We start from the raw sequence: 19,773 nt of genomic DNA on the forward strand, positions 1-19,773 counted from the left end.
AAAAGTGATTAACTGGTATGGTATAGTTTGCAGGGGGAGAATCCTGACACTGGGTCAGGTAAAGGGGATCTTTACTTGGAGCCTCATAAGACCAGAGTATGACCCCTTCTTTGGTTTACATGGTGTTTTGGAGTGTGAAAGAGCTCCGCGCTGCCCTTGAAATCACGTCAACAGAGGGACAGCGCATCGCGTGTGGTGAGCAGACATGGTCTCATCCAGGTCAGGGCTGTGGAGGCGAGGTTCAAACTCTCCGCCAGTGTCTGCAGAGCCAAAGCCTGGAGAATGAATGGGCTCAACGAATGCAGAGTAACACAGCAAGGTAGAAACTGTTTGAACAGTCTTTTCCCTGAGGTTCCGTTTTTCCGCCTCTTTGTAAGTCCTCGTCATGATGTTATGTGGATGTCTTTCTGGAACCTGGGATCCAGTGAACTGTATGATTTGGGAAGCTGGGCTCTGTCACTCTCTCTCCCTCTATCTCTCGCTCTGTGGCTGGGGAATATAAAGAGAAGTGCCCCTAATCTCTGCACTTCATGTTGGCAAATTCCACCACGCGACATACACAGGCCTTGACTATGTTTGAAGCAATTAGGGCACATTTTTTTTCAACAATGCGATAACAAAAGAGCACTATATCTCCCTTTTTACTGACCAAACATGGACATAAACTGAGGCACAAGTAACACCTATCAGACTGGAGTTCAAAAAGGAATAGGACATGGAACTGCCACTGATACACAAACAGGATTATTCAAGAGGAACTTTCGAGGTAAAATAAAAAAAAATTGTGTTCAAGCACAGGCTTCTGAAAAAAACAAATTTTAAAAGCTAATCTGGCTGCAGGAAAGCACAGCGTTGGTGCCGCTTATCTTGAATAAGTTAATTCACAACAATATTTTAACGCCCACTTCTTATGACGAGTGAGGTCATATACGTGTAGGTCAAACTCACAACATTTATTGCACTCGATAAATCAGTTTCAGAAAGGGGTGCCAGCTCAAGCATTCATGATGTGTCTTTCAGAAAATGTACAACCGTTAGTATTGTCTGCTGAACAGTTTAACAGTCTTGGCTGTTCTTTTTTCTGAGATTAATTTATTATTAATTTATTGTTTCCTGTATCAACCTACCATAAACAAAATTTTCAGCCCTTTTTTAAAAAATCAGAAGATCACTTGCTTTTATACATGCCTTAACATGATACATGTCTTAGAACACAAATTCAGGGCATTGTCATTTCAATGACAATATAATAAAAAAATGATAGTGGTGTAGATAACTTGTACAATTTGGAATTTAAATCTTGGTCAGCAAGCAAGTGGCAAAATGCATCCTTTTGATAGGTTTGTTGTGTAGCTGCCATGGTCCAGTATGTTTCACAGCACACAACGTGCAACACAAAAAAAACTAAATATTCTGGAGTTCTGCAGATATTAAATCCTTGCTGTGTTTCTATGCGAGGAGTTAAATGTTTTGAAGGTCACAGTTTCTCTCATTGATCTTGCAATGTTTGTTAATTACATTGTCACTGATGTTGTGAGAGATAATTAAGCCACTATGTTTATATGCATAATTATGTGCGTGCTGTATCAGGCTTTGAAAGACGGCAGAGAAAAATCAGACTCTTTTAATTGTGAGCTCTACAGAAACATGGCAATAGAGATGCCCTACTTACAGACAGAGCAGAGAAAACTCAGAAGACAGGTTCTCGACAATGAAGCACCTCTCTTTGTACAGAGAGGGCTCAAACACAGAATACATTTTCAGTGCAAAGGTATGTTCCACAACACAAACACATATTTACAGAAACTCCATTTATAACCATGAAATAAATACTAAATGACTAATTAAAACCACAAAGCTCTTGCATTTGCCGGAAAAAAAGCTATGTTTTCTGAGAACTCATGGTCCCACTTCCATAAGAGAGGCCACAGCTACTGCAACTTGTCTGGTGTGAAAAAAAAACATTTCAAAGCATTCACAGAGGGGAAAACAAACAACAAAAAATGAGCTGCAGGCAAAAAAGTCTATATTGTATGAAAGAAGATTCCAGCTAAACCTTTAAATGTGTTGCATCCCAGTATTGAGCTGCAGTTGGAGGTGATTTCTTTTTTGAAGCCTGCTGTCTTAGATCAAATTCTTCAGTCAGGGGTCAGGATTATAAACCTGTTGTAAAATACTGGATATCCCGTGTTTTGCCTGCATTCGAAAACTCCACCATCACCGGGCTCATCTGAAAGAAGGAACCTCACTCACACAACAGATCCCTGCCTGTCCTTCTTGCATCTTCTTCCCTGAGTCTTCTATTACCTGGTAACTCACATCATCATCCTCTGAATATTAAAATTCAATTTGAAAAAGCTGATGAGAGCTGACCTATTAAGGTGCCAAAGGTAATAGTTCTGACAGCTGCATTAGAGACTGACTAAATACTACACATTTCAAGTCACAGATGCTTTACACGTGCAGCACTCAAGATAACTGATTTTCAGCTACCCTCTAGCTTGTTCTTGACCAAACCGTTCATGCTCTTTTTTAACACCCATGAATCCCATCACTCTATAAACATCCCGGACGTTTGTCTCCACTGCACCTGCAACAGCTTGACCCCACTTGGTTGATCCAGCGCTGGTAAGGTTAACGCTGGTAACTGGGGAACTTTCTACAAAAAGATACCTTTGTTCCAACTTTGACCCAGACTGCATGAATAACCAGCAATCCGAGATATTCATCAGGACTCAGATCTCCCATCCACAAATCGAACCCAGACTGACACAGTTTAAATCCACACCAGGCCTGTGCCAATGGAAACCCATCAACACTCATTTTGACGATGCAAGAGGTTTAAATCTAATCCCCAGGAATATCTCGAAACAAAGGATCGATGATGTAAGTTTACCTGTTTTTTGCTGCTGTTTAACATTGAGCTGTAAAGGGCTGATGTTACGTCTGTTCTCTCAGACATGTTTATGCCAACAACTCTGTTTCAATTGCTCTGCAATTAAGCCTATGTACATACATATCTCTAAAACAACTGAAAATGTACAATTAGAGGATTATCTGCCAGTTTCTCTCTAAGCACACAGATTTCTCAGGCATCAAATGGATTGAATGACTTTGCATTTGCTAATAGATTGCAGGGCGTGTTTCAGTGCTGTGGGTCAGATTTGCACAACCTGCTGCCTCAGACCGCACTTTTTTAATGGGAAGGTATGACTGTATTCATTTTTATTAGACTTGCTTAGATGTTTCAAAACTGCAGCAGAAAAGAGATTAATGCAAAAGTGCAAGGAACATGTTTTGTAAGGAAAACCGCTAAAAAAGAAGAAACTGCCTTAATTTCACAATCAACCAGGCTTTGCATCATTGAAGAGCAGCGATGAACATGGAATGCAATTAAAATGGTGCTGCATCCATTTAAACCTGATATGTGCTGCTGGGCTTGATGTGCATGAGGAAATCACTCACTATCAGCAGTTATGCATTTAAGTTTATCATACAAGCAGTTTCCTACCATTTAGATTTTCAGGTATTATTTCATAGTAACATTTCAATCACTCTGCATCTTCTGCACTTTAAGTTTTGGTAGTTTTTGAATGTGGAGAATTAATATCCCCATTCCTATAGTGGACTCTATTGTTCATGACACCTGTATTTTACCAGGGCACTGACATATTTTGGGCTTGAGGACTCCACTGATCAACAGATCCCTAACAAGCCCGACCCAAGACAACAGAGGGGAAAACAGTGATGACACTGCAGTTTTTAGTTTTGGCGTCTGAAACTATTGAAACCAAACTTGCAGCAGGACATCTGCCGGCCTGGACAGGGGGATGCCAAGACAGAGCGGGCAGGTCCTCCACGGCCCACACAGGCCCAGCGGATGAGAAGACAAGACGGGAGAGGTTCAAGAGCACGTACCCGGGGTGGAGAAGGGGGCCTGCCTGATGGCGGCCTCACCGGAAGAGCCGTATCGTTCTTCCTTCTGCGCGGCGTCCTCCGGGTCCCTGTCGTCGTGGTAACCGCCATCCCGCGCTGCCGGCAGGGCGTCAGGCTCCTCCGCGTTGTCCTCCTCCTCGCTGCAGCCCTTGGGTTGGACCATGTACACCCCCTCGGGGGGGCCGTCCTCAGCAGCATCGGGCTTGCGCGCCGCCGCCGCCGCCGCCGCCTCCCCATGGTCCAGGGGAGGCTCCTCCGAATAATCCCCATTCACCCACTTCTCGATGGCCTCTCGCCTCCTCTGGTCATCCTCAAAGCTCTGGCCTGCACTCGAGCCTTCTGGGAAGTCCGCATCGGCCCTCTCGGGCTCCTCGCGGTGCAAGCTCTCCCTCTCGCTGTTGTCCTGTAGGTTCAGCTCCCCCTCGGCCTGCTGGGAGCTGCAGTCATACACCACCTGCCGGCTCAGTTTGGCACAAATAGCGTTCAGTTTTAGGCCACCTTTCCTTTTGGCGGCCATCTTGGATTTTCCTGAGGTCTTTTCAGTGCATAAAGTTCTTTCAGCTTTTGAGGGAGGCAGCCATGTGGGAGAAAAAGAAACAAACAATAATTAAGACTGTATTCAATTTTAAAGAAAGAACACAAAACAGTCTGGTTGTAAATGCTTTAATATAAGACAGAAGCACACACCAGCGGTACAGATGTTTGCGGACCCTGGAATTGAAAGTCGTGTTGTCTGGACAGTGTTCCTTTATATGCAGAGGATTAGAATATAGCAAAATAAATGCACTGATAATGATATCAGCACAATTATATGCTCCATATTTGCAGTTGCAGAACTATATACCTAAACATAAGTTATGTCCTGTGTATTTACAGTTGCAGTACGATATATTTAAAATTAGTTATTTCAATTTCACATCTCATGCTTGGATAAATGAGTGCCCAATTTCTTTACAATAGGTTAACTATTTTTAAAGAAGGCAGACTTAACCAAATGATAGTTGTCACCCTAAATACATTTGTGAATATCCTTGATATTTTTAATACAAGATACTCATTTATGACTTTGGAACTGTATGTACTTGCAGATATCTTCACATGTCACTAGGAAATCAAAAATTAATTATACTATTCCTTAGACTGTCTTCCCAATACCCTCAGTGAGTGCTTAAACACCTGGATCAACAAACAAAAACAAAAAGTTTTAGAGCCAGTAAACACTGAATGGAGTTATGTAACTTTATGGACCTATTATTATCTCTTGCGACACATTCTCAGAAAAATCAAGAACATAATAACTGTTTTTTTTCAATCTCACCATGAAGAGTGTTATTTCAAGAAATGACAGCCCAGTACAGGACAAATGATGGTTCATCTGTGCAAATCTACCTGTTCCATTAACTCAGTTTAACAGGTTGTCCTGTTCCAGAGTGTCACTGGAAAGTGTTATAATGTCACCACAAAGTGTTACAATCTTATTTCACAATGAAAAAAAGACTTTGTACCAACTGCAGCTCTAGTCACCAGTTATTAGTGAAACCTTACGCTCATTGACAACAATCCAACGGATTCTGCAGTTTTATCACCATCTGTGTCACACTCTACCAGTTTTACACGTTTAGCGTCCCAAACTGACACCCCTCTAGGATAAGACAGAAATGCAGTAGCTGTTAGTCACTCTTCTACAGCGGCAGCGCAGACCTTCACAGTGTTCCGTTCTAGTCAATGCAAAACCCCTTCAAGGAGCATCAAACAGAAAACCACATTTCAGATATAAATCAGACCCCCAGCAACGCTCCCAGCAGTCATTCCGACAGAATATAATCCTTTACGTGACAGTGGAATAAAAACACCGTGAAATTTTATATTCTCTTTACCGAGAGAGGCTGAAATCGTGCCAATGAGGTGGCTGCTCAGCTTTAACTCTGACAGCTTGAAATGGAACTTCTGTCGCTTGTCAGGCTCCATCCAGTCCCCCTTCAGTTTCCAGCTCCAGTGCTGGTGACACCACTTCGGCATTCTACCTTTCCTGCGCTCTAGATGGGCTGACAGTGCCCAAACTGTATCATGCAGCTACTGCCTTCCTGCCTTTTCAACTTCAGCAAACAAATTCACTCAGCTCTCCCTCTCTCTCTCAACCCCAAAGCCAGCTTTCACTTTCAGCTTCTCTCCTTCTCGCTACCTGCAGATCGCAGGGATCTGGTAAAAAGGTTAAATAAAGCCATTTGCCTTTTATTTCAGCTGAGAGATGCATTTGTATTTATGTTCGAGCGTGTACAGTCCACAGCCAGAACCACACGTGCACACACAGCCACACACGCAAGCTCACGAGTTATTAATCTATAAATATTTAGAAAAAGGATGAAGATGTCAAAGCTTCTTGAGTTTACAGACCCTCTTTCTTTTTTAACCAAAGGTGGTCTTAATATTTTATCTCATGGCTGATCTCATATTATGTCTGCAGTAAGAGTGTCTGTTCTCAGTTTTTATTTTCATTATTCAACAGCCTGCCTGTCATGAACAGAAGCTGAGTCATCCCACCCCCTTAGAAAGAGAGAAACAGATCCAGGACACAGCGCTGCAGACCCCTTTCAGAAAACAGAACATACTGCTCGATGGTAGTCTTGGGTTCAAACCACACAGAGACTTTCAGACCTGCTGATTCAGTGCAGCCCTGCAGGTAACTAACTGTCTGATGAGGGCGCGCTCAGAAAATGAGATGGCTATGAGTGGCATGTATGGCTTTGCTTCAGTTCAGTTCAGCTTTTTGCTTTAATCACAAAAAAACAAACGGGGGTCTCCTTCAACAGGTAACATGTAAGGCTGAGACCTTCATCAACATACAGCTGCAAAAGACAGTCCTGGATCCCAGAATACTGCATTGATTTACTAACATTCCTGAGCTATCATTTGTCTGCAAGAATGAATACACCAAGAAGGAACAAACCCCAGAAACTTCCGACACATCTGTGCTGTTCAACAAACAATATACACTATGCATAACCTTACATCGGATTAGAAAGAAGGCTTCATCCAGATGCCAGCTCTGTATGGCTTGTGTACTGTATTGTTAGTGCTGCCGATTCAGAGTTACGACAAATATTGCTTTTATGTTTTAAGGTTCTAGGGAATAGTGTCTATTGTACAGGGAAAGCATGAAGGATGGCCATGTGAATATTGGTTTCTCTTGACAGCTGCATTCCTCTTTCATTCCTTAAAATCCAGTGGAAATGTACCAATCACAGCTCTTTTGATAATCCAATCCAAAGTCAAAGCCATGAGAAAAAGGATTCTCACACCTAATCATGAAATACAGGGATATGAACAGAGCATGAGACACACAACAGCAGATTAGGAGAAACAGGAGCAGTAACACTCACCATATTACTCATAATAGCAATAAACTTATTATTTAAGAGTACTCACTTCCTGTTACCATACTGGTGTCCTTTACTACAAAATAACTGAACCACATTGCTACTCAGATCATAGCATGTGCTTTCTTCTATCGCAATGTTTCCTACAAAACACACATACCCCACTACAGAGAACTGGACTCTCTAGGATAAGAAATTCACCTTCTCTTCTTTTAAGTGCAGAATACCATCACTATAGATGGTCTTACTTAATAGGAACTGCCTTCTTGGGCAGTTGGTTAGGTTTATTTTTTCTACAGCTATGAAGATATACATATCTTTTTTGTAGCATTTTGCATCTGATCCAGTTATCTTTTCACTAAAAGGTACATCGCTCAGCTGAATGGATTTTCCATGTTGAAATCAAGCCTGCTCCAAGTCCAGATCTTTATCGTGTTGTAAATAACTCACAACACACCAAGTCCTGCAAGTTCAAGAGCTACATATATCATATTAATCCCTTGGAATTTCTTTCTGGGGTTGAAATCTGGCCACTGGGGCTATTTATATGCAGCCAATACTTCAGAACTCCTAATGCTCCTACTGTAAAACCAACGTGTCTCATAAAGTGATATTTTACATTTTTGCATTACGTATTAGGTCAAAGTCATCCTGCAAATAATGTGACTGGAGATTCTGTAAAACATGCGTTGTCTTATTTAACAGGAAGCTCAAGGTTGACAATTCTCCTTTTTTCAAGAGTCTGGAAGATTCTTAACAAGTGTCACATTTTTCTGTTAAATCAATCCATCACACATGTCCGTCAGGGTCCAAATTAAATCGAATGATATAAAAAATACGCAGAAGAAAAACAATCAACTCTTTGTATGTCACTCTTCACTAATGAAACCCATGGTGCATGATGGGCATGCATTTCAGAGGAGGAGTGTGGAGGTGAGGACACAGTGGAAGGTTCTAACTGGAACTTGTGTTCTTGTTCAGTTTATCTAAACATTACTTGTGCTGTATCCAGTCATCATTGGAAGGAGGGGAACCTGCCCACAATCGGCCCATAATTTATTCCAGCCTTTATGTCAGACCTTCTAACTGCAAGTTTACAGTCTCCACAGGACCCCAGCACACGATCTCCCAGTTTACAGTATTTACATCCACGGCTTCCTTTCAAGACAATGACTTTACGAGCCGTGTCCAGTCTTAAGACGGCTGTATATAAACAGCGCGCGACTGTACTTTTTTTTTTGTTAGACAATCGCCTACCAGGGTTAAAAGGTCACTGTCTAAAGGACAGCAATTTGGAAAAAAATCAGCTGGAAAAACTATTAGGAAGTGGAAGACATAAATTTTAAAGTATTTTTTCAGAACACCTCTGAAGGAAGATTGAGGTCATTTGGGCGTAACAGTAAAGGTCATCTCTGTGTTTACTGCGCTCCGTATTTCATGCTTTAACTACTGACTTCCTTTGCATTGCAATCTTACTTTCCTTGTAGGAAATGACCCCTAAGATGCTATTTCTTTCCATTACTGCCTATTTATGTGCATTTTCACAAACAAGTGTGAGCGCTCAGTTCTGGCTCACCACTGCAAACCTCCTGTTTTTAAACTCCTATAAATTCCAGGTTCGTGAAAAGCTGCTTAAATGTTTTCTCCTTTGGCCAGAGCATCTAACAGGCCATTAAAAAGCTCAAAACGTCATGAAGTGATGGGAAAATGAATATACGGAAGTAGATATATAAAATGCATTCATATACAAATGTAGTTAAGCCTAGCCAGAACCCATTCCCTCGTTCACAGACCGAAGGCTGAGGAAAACTGAAAGATGTTTACTGCAAGCCCAGGGAGCTAGGAGCCCCGTTACTACAGAGAAAAACTAGATGCAGATGTCTCGGCTACTGTCACATTTCTCTGGTCCGTTCCCCACCTTGTACAGTCAAAGGGAATGGAAGCAAGCAGCATGCTGCTTCTCAACTTGATTGTGAAGCTAAATGATTATTTTGGTTGAAAGCCACTCACTGCTATCAGTTTACGTAGCTTAATATGAACTGCAGCTCGGATTACTGTGTTCGCTTAAGATCTTACAATAGAAATTGCTATGGTTACACCCTAGCACTTGAATCTGTCGTTTGCGAGCACAATAATAGGCAATGGTGCAAAATCAGTAAGAATACATGTGGAAGGCCAACCTTTGGAATCTCTGGGGTGGGAGTCACACTCCAATGCAGGAAGAAAAAAGGTAAAAAATAAAAACAACTTGAACTACTTTATTTCTTTTACTGGGGCTTTTCTTAAAACGTATAAGAGGTTCCGATTTTTTTTTACTTCAACAAAGCAATTCGATGAAAACAAAGATATTCTTACACACACCGACCGCTTTGGTGTGTGACGAAATCGACATCTCTGTAAGAAAAACGAGAAAATAAATTAGCTTTGTTGTATAGCAGAAATTAACTAAAACACTTGGTTTCTAGACGTGCCATTTTTTGGTAATGTGATAGGATTTTACAGGATGCCCTATGGAGCTGAAATATTCATCATGGGCTTATAAGGCAAAAAACATTGAGAAAAGTGAAGAAACTATTTTTAAAACATTGTGAGGCCCTGCAGTTTTACAGAGCTGTTTGACTGTTGACAGATTATTTTAGGTACAGTATTTCTGTAACCTTAGCTCCCATGTTATTAATAAGGCTTTGCAGAGTTAACATTTTACAATATTACTAATTGGCAATCTTTGTTCAAAGGGCAGGGAGGCTGGAGGAACATGGACTTTTAGTTATAAAACTAGTTAAAAAAAAAAGATAACTCCAGCAAAACTCCATCTCATCTGCCGTTATACACAGAAACTTGATTGGGTTCAGGTAATACAGAAATCTAGAACAGAAAGGCTCCACGTCTGTCAGAGCATTTATTAAACAAGAGAGAAGTATCAAGCTCAAAGTTAAATACAGAGGGTTCGTTTTTAGAGTGTCTTTTCACCAAATCTTACAAAAGGTCCTGTCCTGTCCTCATCCAGACTCTATGCTCAATATCTGCGTGAACGCACTGCCACCCAGAAGTATCAGGTTTGTGTCAAGAGACTGTAAAAAGAGAAACTGCTTTGTTGAAAGCTACATACAGTACCACACTCAAAGCAAAAACAGCAACATGTTTTACAGTTTAGTTAGTAAACAACCAAACAGGCAATTGTTTCTTCCACTGTGGCCAGCATTACTTGAAGCCCTACATATCTTGTTATTCTATTTAAATTTCTGTTTGTGTGCCTGAGTGCTATCTATGCCCAATCAAGTGGTCTTTTAAATCCTAATGACACTGTTGGAAGTCCATTACTTCCACAGACGTGAGCTGACTTTAATCATATTAGGAGTAGGGCACGGAGTGGTGAAGTGGTTCGCTAATGAGTGTTTGGATTGGCGTGTCCTGGCTATGACCCCTCCTTCACCGCGAGGACGGCGGCTGTTCAGGGGGCTTCCCAGCCGCAGGGCTAACAGGTAACAGCCAGAGACCCGATGGCGTTTAGCACAGCATTTCTGCGTCACCGGGTCCGCGACTGCTCTCAAGGTCAAGGAAATCTCGAACCCTGACGCTGGGTGGCCCTATGGCTATGGCTCGGGAGGCCCCGAAGAAAGCGTCACCAGATGGTAAAAGAAAAGAAAGTTCTGTCGAGTGTGTTCTCAGGGCTTCGTGTCCTGAATCCTGACAAGGCCGTGTCAGTTTAGGCTGGAAACCGCAAGCCTGGCTGCGACTCCAGCAGGGTAGCAGCGGCCCTGGAAACACAGGACGGGGAGAAACTCTGCAGGGCTTCAAGGCATCTTGACTGACACAGGAGCTTAAAAAATAACTTCACTTAATTAATATGAAACACATCTGGGAAAAGTCTGGACAACTCTTGCGCTTTTTTTTTTACTATTTAATGTACCTCCTGTCAAAGTGTTTTTTTTGGGCCTGAAAAAGCCCAGTAAAATATTATAAACTCATAACAGGGTCTAGATTAATTGTCCCTGCCTCTGCTCTGGCTCCCCTGCCTGGCGTGTGCCTTCAGCGAACCCTCTGTGCTCCTGTTTCCCGAGGAGCTCCTGTTATTTTATTGGTCTGATGTGCAGACTGTGGGAGGAAGACTGCCTTCCCCCTTCTCCTTCTGGGGCAGCGTCTCGGCCCAACACAGCAGAGCAGAAAGGGGCTGATGGACAAATACTCCGCTTACCAGGAACCCTGACCCCTGCATTTGGCCTCTTTTTCATTTTCATTACACGAGAATAACAATAAGCAGGTCTGTGACCCTGTCGTGAGATTTTGCCGTATTTTTTAAACACTCTATGCTGATGCTAAAATTTCCATTTTCTGCATGCATATTTAATTGAGATTTGTCCCAGTGGTGCGGAAATGATTTGTTTTTTGCTCTCTGTTCACTTGACTCCTCTTCGGAGTCGGTAACCCTGATTAAGACGTTCGCGTTAATTTCCCAGCGCACACCTTTTTTTCTGTGCATTAATGCTTCTGATCGTCTAATTAAAACTTCTCGGCTTCTCTGCTGATCACCGCTCATTGCGCGTCTGACCTGAAGTTTTAATTGCCGCGTCAGAAGCGATAATAATAATTTCTGGGTTCTGATAATTAAAAACAATGCCATTTCCAACTACATTAAAAAAGGAGACATCATAGAAAAGTTTATACTGGGAATATGGAAAATAACTAAGTGAAGAAAGGCAATCAGGTGGTGCAGCGAAGCAATTCTCTCATCTTTTACTTCTTAAATGTCTTAGCATTGGTAAAAAGAGCTCGCTTGGTTCAGCTTTTGTTACAGAAAGGAGACGCTGGCCCAGGAGAAATGGCTCTCTCTTGCTAGGAGAGCTCTCTGTTTACAGGGCAGGCTTTGACGGCACCTTTTGAACCCTTTTTATGGCGTTTGTCCCTCAATCCACAAATCAAAAACAAAATGAAATGCAAGTCCAGCTGTGTTTCACTCTTCGGTCAGCTTTAATCTCCAGAATGGGTCACGCACACATTTCCCAACTGCCGTCAACTTTCCTGGCTAGAGAGCTACTCAGATCCTGGCTCTCAACACCAGTTCGTATTAATTTATTGCTTTAAAAAAGTCACACCGTGACTGAAGCTCAAGGTTGCCGGAATTAGTGTCCACTCTGAAAATGATGTAGAGTCTTTTAGGCATGACTCAGAGAGACTAGTTCAAGCCCAGAGAAAAAAGATGTAAGCTACAGTACACAGATATTGGTTGTCTCCTCTCTCAAGTTCGAAAGTGTCACCAACATTGCAGTTTATTAATGACCAAACTGAGGGAACTGAAACAAAGGATGTTGTAATAGAGAAAGCATGGTTAAGAAATAATATTTGCTTCTACATTAACTTTGAACTATGAGTCTAAAACCCTAACCCTGTTTGAAAAAAAAGTATATCCGTTTATACCAATTTTCATTCCTGAACCACACTAGTTTAAGACACTATTTACAGAAAGCATTCATCAGAATTATACAGATCTTTTTGCCCTAAATAAATGTACACACACAAACAAGCGCACGATTGATCCTTGAAGGCAAGCTGTCAAAGTACACTCAATTACAGTACGTTATCATTAAAAAAAACAAATGTTCCATTTTTAGAAGGAGGCTATTTCAGGAAGACAGGCTTTACTTGATGTCTTAGCATGCATTTTGGGTAAAACAACACTTTTAATTCCTTTTAATTCCTAAAAAAACGAAAAATTAAAAAAGGACTTTTTCCACTTCTACCAGAACAAGAGGAAAAAAACGGTTATAAAAACCATGTGCACACAAACACACACAGGAATCTATTATATTATTAATACATCAGCTACATGTCTGCTTGCTTGCATTTTTATCAATAAAGCACTTATTGCTTTTAGTCTAGAATGTGACCTTGCACACTGCATGCTGTCTTTGGGATGACCTTGTGGAACCCAGGCTGACTTTTTCCAACAATATCCTCTGGCTGTTATCAGCTGAGCTGGAGAGCCTGGCAGCCAGTGCGAGATTCTTCAGCGACACAACAATAACAAACGGTAATACCCAAGGAGAAACAAAAAGGAGAGAAAGAGATGAAAGCAGGAGAGAATGAAACAGTTAAGACATACGCTTATGCATAGATTTATGTTTAAATCTTTTTTGAAGTGCCACAGGAAAAGGAAACGAGTTAACTGGAGTGCAATTACCCAGAGAAGGCGAGCTCTGAAGTGAAATGCACGCTTCTGTCTAATCACAAGCACGCTTATTGGTTTTCACAGAGAGAACATAACGGAGCGACTAATACTATCAGAAGCTTTATGACTGTCTCTTATCAGTTACCCAGTCAGATATGCACTTAAATATATACTTTTTTTTTCAGAAAAGCTCAGATAACCAAGGGCTCTAGCTTTTTAAGAAACCACTAACAACTAAACCAAAGAAATATTAATGTGTGTTTATATTCAGGGTGATAAAAACAACAAAAAAGGCTAAGGTTAAATCACTGACCCGAATTGAGTGAGTTGACATGAATTCCTTTATAGACAGTGCAAAGTCTGAATTATTGGAAAATGCACATTTTAAGTAAGGTTTGACAGTACTTCGGATTGCCTTTTATCCCTGTATTTAGAGAGCAGCAATGGCAAAGTTTTAGAAACCACATCCTCTTCCAAACATGAAGTGTTAGCAAAAGGGACGAGCTGGGTAAAAACAACGTGCGATCTTCTCTGTATTGTGCTCTCTTCAGGCCCTGTCACCATTAATGAGCGTCTGTCAGGCTCAAGGAGGGGAATTACAACCTGAGCCCACCAGCTGGGTGCAAGTATTAGCTCGGGGAAAGGAGGTTAATAAAAGAGACGCAAAATTAAAGAGCAGGCGACCCTGGTGTGTCTTCTTAGCGGTGGCATTTGCTAGAAACGTACTTTAGGAACGGTTCACACAGGAAAAAAAAGGAGGACAACGGCACATGAACACAGGAGAAAACAGCGAAGGGATCAGTCCGCTGTTGAAGGGCCCTTAAGCTAATAACTGCACAGATTAACTGGTCGAGCTCGACGTTCGTCACGATGATCCCCAGTTAGCGACCGGCCAGGCACACAGAGGGAGAGGGAGGACGAGGGAGAGGGGGCTACAGCGCAGACAAGCGCATGGGGGAAGCTTGCAGCCCCAGTGCTGGCTGTCACTCTAACTCATTATCTTTTGGATATATTTAATTTACCAGTTCTTGAGTGCGTTGCTGAGTAAGCCACTCTGCCATTAGGACCAATTCTCCAGGGTAAAATACAACAGAAGCCGGTCGATTAGTTATCAATTAAGAGTGCAGAAATCTCCACCTGGTGTGTTCGGCAGACTAGGCCCTGTAATGCCAAGTTCACAGACGCAGGACCGAGTTCACTTCCACCTCAATCCCTGCAGTTAAGAGGAATTAGGCAGAGAAAGGAGAGGGCTGCTGGCCTCTATCTGGTGGTTTTTGTGCATTAGGTTAACCTTGATATGAAGCGCTGTCATACTGTATGATGTCAATCACTGGCCACCCTCTCACATAACCTCAATGCAAAACCTAAAAAGCATTCTGTTTAGATGTTTAGACGTAGTCCTTCTCTCCAGCATATGAATTTCATAACAGAGAAATGGGCTGTGGCATTTCTTTCACAAGACTCCTAAGACATTCTGACGGCCTATAAGGCACTTTGCAGCTGAAAAGAGAAAAAAAAGAAAAGAACTGAAGAGCCGCAGAGCAACCTAGCCAGGGCAGGGTGATGGCGGACGGGCAGCTATATGTCAAAAGCTGTGCTTAAAAAAAAAAAGAAAATGGAAAAAAACTGAGACAGCCTCTCTTTGGGAGAACCCTTTACCTCCAGGGAAGGCTTAATTGATTTCCAAGGTTACTTTTTAAATTTGTTTTTCAGATACACAGCTTTCTGATGACCAGCACTGGTGGTGCAGTCAATGTTTTTAGAGCAATTTCCTCAAAATAGCTGCCTGCTTTTTATTGTTTGCTTAAAATGTTATTCTTGCGCTCTCTCCTTGAAATGAGAGGAAGAGGTGACATCAACTGAAAACATTCGTTCCCAGACAGGATGCCTTGCTAACAACATTGATCCCAGACCACCGTTAAAATGTTCTCTCTGCTTTTTCCCCCCACTTTGCAGGAGAAGTAGTTACAGGTGTCCATTAGATTAAGCTGAGGAACCGGTTCATTTGCCAAAGACAGGCTATCTACATTTTTTAAGCAATAACTGATTTTAGGAAACACAAAATGCCTATCCTGCAAATCATGTGACATCTCTTTGTAAAACTTTTTCTAAACCAACTGAACTCATCATATATTTTATAAGCACAATGTTGCCATTAACTCAGGATAAACGACAGCTTCTTCAGTGTATTTGACATAAAAAGTCCATGTATATTTATATGCACGTGTAATGGCTTATACTGTATAATGATTTAAAAAAAAACTTTTTATTTAATTCCACTGTGGTCTAGAAAAATCTCCCCTGTGCCTTTTAATAGGCATACACCTTAGCTTTTACTTTCAGAAGTACCGGCGGTTCTTTGTCACTGTGAAAAGGTGCTTTCCCTTGTTTGCCCAAGGACACCCCTGTCCTTCAGTCTGCACCTCTATGGGGTAAAAGGTGTGCTATTTAAGCAGCCACAACTGGTGTACGTGCTAATGAAAGCAAGGCACTATTGTTCTGCAGTGTAGCAGCTATGCCAGGGAAAGACCTGCTGCTCGACTCCCATGTTTACCAGTGCCTGAAGACATGATTTCCACAGGGGATTCCCCAAACTACAGCGGGGCTCATCCTCGACAGACTTCACGGCTGGCTGCGAGCTCTAGGTCGCTGCCTCATCTTTTGCCTTCCTGGCAAAACCTCTGCTGCACCGATGCGGTGGAGCAGTGTGTGGGGCGGCAGAGTGCATTAAAGCCGAGTGTGAGAGCCCTGGAGCACCGCCGCCTTCTGAACCGCAGTCAGGAGGATAGGAAAGATATCATTTCTAGCATGGCTAATCTCCTGCAAACAACATTATATTATTTATGATTCTTTAAGATACCTTTCCTCCCCGTTTTTATCCAATAATCCAAATTTTATCCTTTTTTTTTGTTTTTAACATACTGTATATGTTTTGGGACCCATGTTTGCAGCTGCTAGTGCATTCTGGGTAAAGGGTACAGCAGCTTTGTCTCAGCTAGGATTTGAACCTGTGATCCTCCAGTTCAGATCCTCCCCCAATTAGCAGACCAGAACCCAAACCACTACTTCATTGTGATTTTTTAAAGAAAACTTGCTGTTTTCATATTTTTTTTGCTGTACTTAATGAAAAAACAAGACTTGTTTTCTACTTCTTTTGAATTATTTTTGTTTCAAAAGTTGAGTGTACGTTTTTGCATAATGTTTTTTGAAAAACAAATGTACTGTGAAAAAAGAGATCTGAGAAAGAGTCTAGCTGCACTGCCTTGAACAACAAACCTTGAAGCTGAAATTAACCTCAAGGTGTGCCATCTTTTTTCTTCTGTACAAAGAAATCTGAAAGGAAGTAATGCTTGCTGACTCAGTTACAGTGCAGGCTATTGGTATGACCACAAAACAGAACCTGTGAACCAGCACTGAATGATCTTTGACTGACATAATACATAGGTTTTCATAACTGTGTAGAAATTAAACCTTTTCACAATGAAATGTGAGAAAATGTTATTTCATGACTGCTTTCATTTTATCAGACTCTGGTCTTCTGTTTATACCCCGTCTACATAGCTCGTGTACATACTATGGGGGACAGGGCTTGTGCCCCAGAAATCAAGAATTCCAACCCCTAGGATATCAGAGAGACACTTTCCCACTGAGTGCTTTCAAATCCAGACTCTAAACCTTCTTCTTCAGAAAGGCTTTTACTTCATCGGCTCTGTGTCTGCCCCATTCAGCTACAATTGCACTTCAAACACTTCTTTCAATTGTGCTAATTTCAACTGTGCTCTTCTCCTTAACTTTATTTTTCTGTTAAGTGCTTTGAGAAGCTACTTTTAAAGGCACTATAGAACATGTCATTATTATTATTATTATTATTATTATTATTATTATTATTATTATTATTATATTGGGTTCTTCAGCTGGCAACAAACATTTCTGAAGCTGGTATTTCTAATTACAAAAAGCAGTTACTGATTGAATGATGTAGTTTTAATACAATTCTCCCTTTATCTCAGCTTGAAAAATACAGAGGGCCCATTTTAAATTTCAGAAACATTAATATTCTTCTTCTTCCTCCCTTTTTTTTAAAGTGAAAACGGATACTCGGTTGAAGTGCAAATCTGATGAATTACTGTAGCAGATTGCTGTTATTAATTATTTAAGCATATTTTATAAATATTCAGGTCTGTCATGCATCTAATAATGAACGCTTTGGAGAAGGTTACTTCCCGTGTGCATCCTAATGTGTCAGAAATTTCACTTTTAATCACAGTTGTACCGGGGAACCATCTGAAATCTAAAAATATAATCACAGCTAGAAAGCTCTATACTTTGCTGCTCCATGCGACCGCAATTTCTTAACCTGCTATTTTACAAAACGTAAGGAGCTGATTCAGGGCATCGTGAACCATGGCTGGTCATCATAATGGTAATTTGAGAGAAGAATAATGTATTGGCATAATTCTACCTTTTGGACACACCTAGTCCCAGCGTGCTTCTTGCCATATGGTGCTTTGCATATTCATACTGCGTGCCTGCACACTGCAATGCTTGAACAGCACTCGAAGTAAAAAGAAGAAAAGCAAACGCAAAACTTTCTGTCGTTCCCTTCGAGACGAGCACAGGCGATGAAAACCGTTCCCACAGCTACTTGCATTACAAAGGCTTGAAAGCAACCTTTAATGAATGTCTCACGATCAGGAAAAGGTAGCAGTTACTGTACGTGGGTAAACGATATTGTTGTGCTGGCTGACGGCTTCTCAGGCAGAGTAAATAACATGGGCATCCTTCTCCAGGGTGCTTTCAGATTAACACTGTCAGAATAACAGTGCTACCCCTTCATTATCTGTGTGCTACTCCTTTCCAGAAGCTGCTTCATGATTCTCCACTGGCTCTTTATAGAACTAGTAATTACCTCACCAACAACACTTGTTGTTTTTTTTTTGGTGGTGGTGGTGGGGTGAGACGTGGGGTTATTCTTTAATGCCACAGATCGGTACAGCGACAGTCTTTCGCCAGGCTCTGTGACGCAGTTGACAACATGCCAGCTGTGGTGGCACCAGTCCGCGCTGCTTTATCAAATTAGTCCCGTGCCCAGCTGATGCCAAAGAAAAGTAAGGATGCCAGTGTTCTGCAGACATCAATCCTGTGTGCTGGGATTGCCTGTGGCAGTGACGAGCTCACAGCCTCATCCTGCTCTAAATCTCTCTATCTAAATCTCTCTGCCAGGGTGACCGTCTTCTAAAATACAGGTAATAACAAGCATTTATAAGTATCTGTGGAAATTATGTCTTGTACACACTGTCACACCTCATTTTACAGTAGGAATTTCTTACACTCAAGGCAGGATTTGCATGCTTCTAAAACAGGTATTTGTTAAGTTGTGTTAAAAACGTGGTTCATGTAAATCAGCACTTAAGGAAAAGGGCATCACGTCAAACAGAATAAGAATCTGTCGTTATTTTTGCCACTCAGCAGTCTGAGGTTTTGCAATAAAAAACCCTGCACAATTATGTTTTATAGCATCATTTATCAGAATAACGTTCTGTTTTATAACTGGTACCTTCATCAAAGGTGACACCTTTCGTTTCAGCACATTTTCCGAAATGTCTTGTTTCAAGAACGGTTTCATTCTGCACTCTCCAGTGAGATCCAGGTGTGAAAATTGGAAAAGATCGGATAGAAAGATCAAACAGATTAATATGCAAGCACATATCAGGCTACCTGTGGGTGCCAAACAGTGACTTTAATTTTCTGAAGCAGTCCTTTTAAACAAGCAAAACAAAAAGAAATTAAACCTGAAAATTAAACTTCACAGGATTTCAAGCACAGTGAACACTCTGGGTGTCAGGCTGTCCCAGTCATTTACACTGACAAAAACAACAAGCAGGAAATTCCCATTTCATCCAACAATTGTTAAATATTGGGGTAGACAAAAAGAAATGTTTTGTGCAATTTTCCAGTGTCCAAAGACTTTTTAGTCTCCAGACTATAGAGGATTTCATGAGCCACAGTTCTAAAGCATTTTCATGATCAGTTTGTGATATATTCTTCGAAACCAAGTGCAATAACAAAACTAACACACCGAAAAAAAGATTTTGCTTTAATCTGGCTATTGAATGAGTCTCAGGCTGCAGGGTGTGAGCTTATCCAAAAACCCAGCAAGTCTCAATGCTGTGATACATACAGTACAGTATGTGCCAATCTTTCACCTGAGACACAGCCGTTGAATGTAAAGCGCTAGCGATCCCTGACAAAATCTTCAACAAAAACAGGCCGAACATTTCCGAGTGGGTGCCA

General features: G+C 41.4%; 1 protein-coding gene across 14 annotated transcripts in view; it reads right to left on the reverse strand.

Annotated features, from left to right (window-relative positions):
• The window catches only part of casz1 (castor zinc finger 1), a 243,477-nt gene that overhangs the window by 44,585 nt on the left and 179,119 nt on the right, over positions 1 to 19,773 (reverse strand). For 13 of the 14 annotated variants that reach the window (XM_088617342.1, XM_088617339.1, XM_088617340.1 and 10 more), the window contains one exon: positions 3,919 to 4,497. In XM_088617342.1, the coding sequence (XP_088473468.1) occupies positions 3,919 to 4,453 (535 nt within the window). In that variant the 5' untranslated portion in view covers positions 4,454 to 4,497. Of the gene's footprint in view, positions 1 to 3,918; positions 4,498 to 5,813; positions 6,033 to 19,773 lie in introns of those variants that run through there. The other variant, XM_088617333.1, reaches the window with a different exon arrangement.

The sequence above is a fragment of the Lepisosteus platostomus genome, chromosome 23 (assembly GCF_059453375.1).
Source record: "Lepisosteus platostomus isolate fLepPlt1 chromosome 23, fLepPlt1.hap1, whole genome shotgun sequence".
NCBI lineage: Eukaryota > Metazoa > Chordata > Actinopteri > Semionotiformes > Lepisosteidae > Lepisosteus > Lepisosteus platostomus.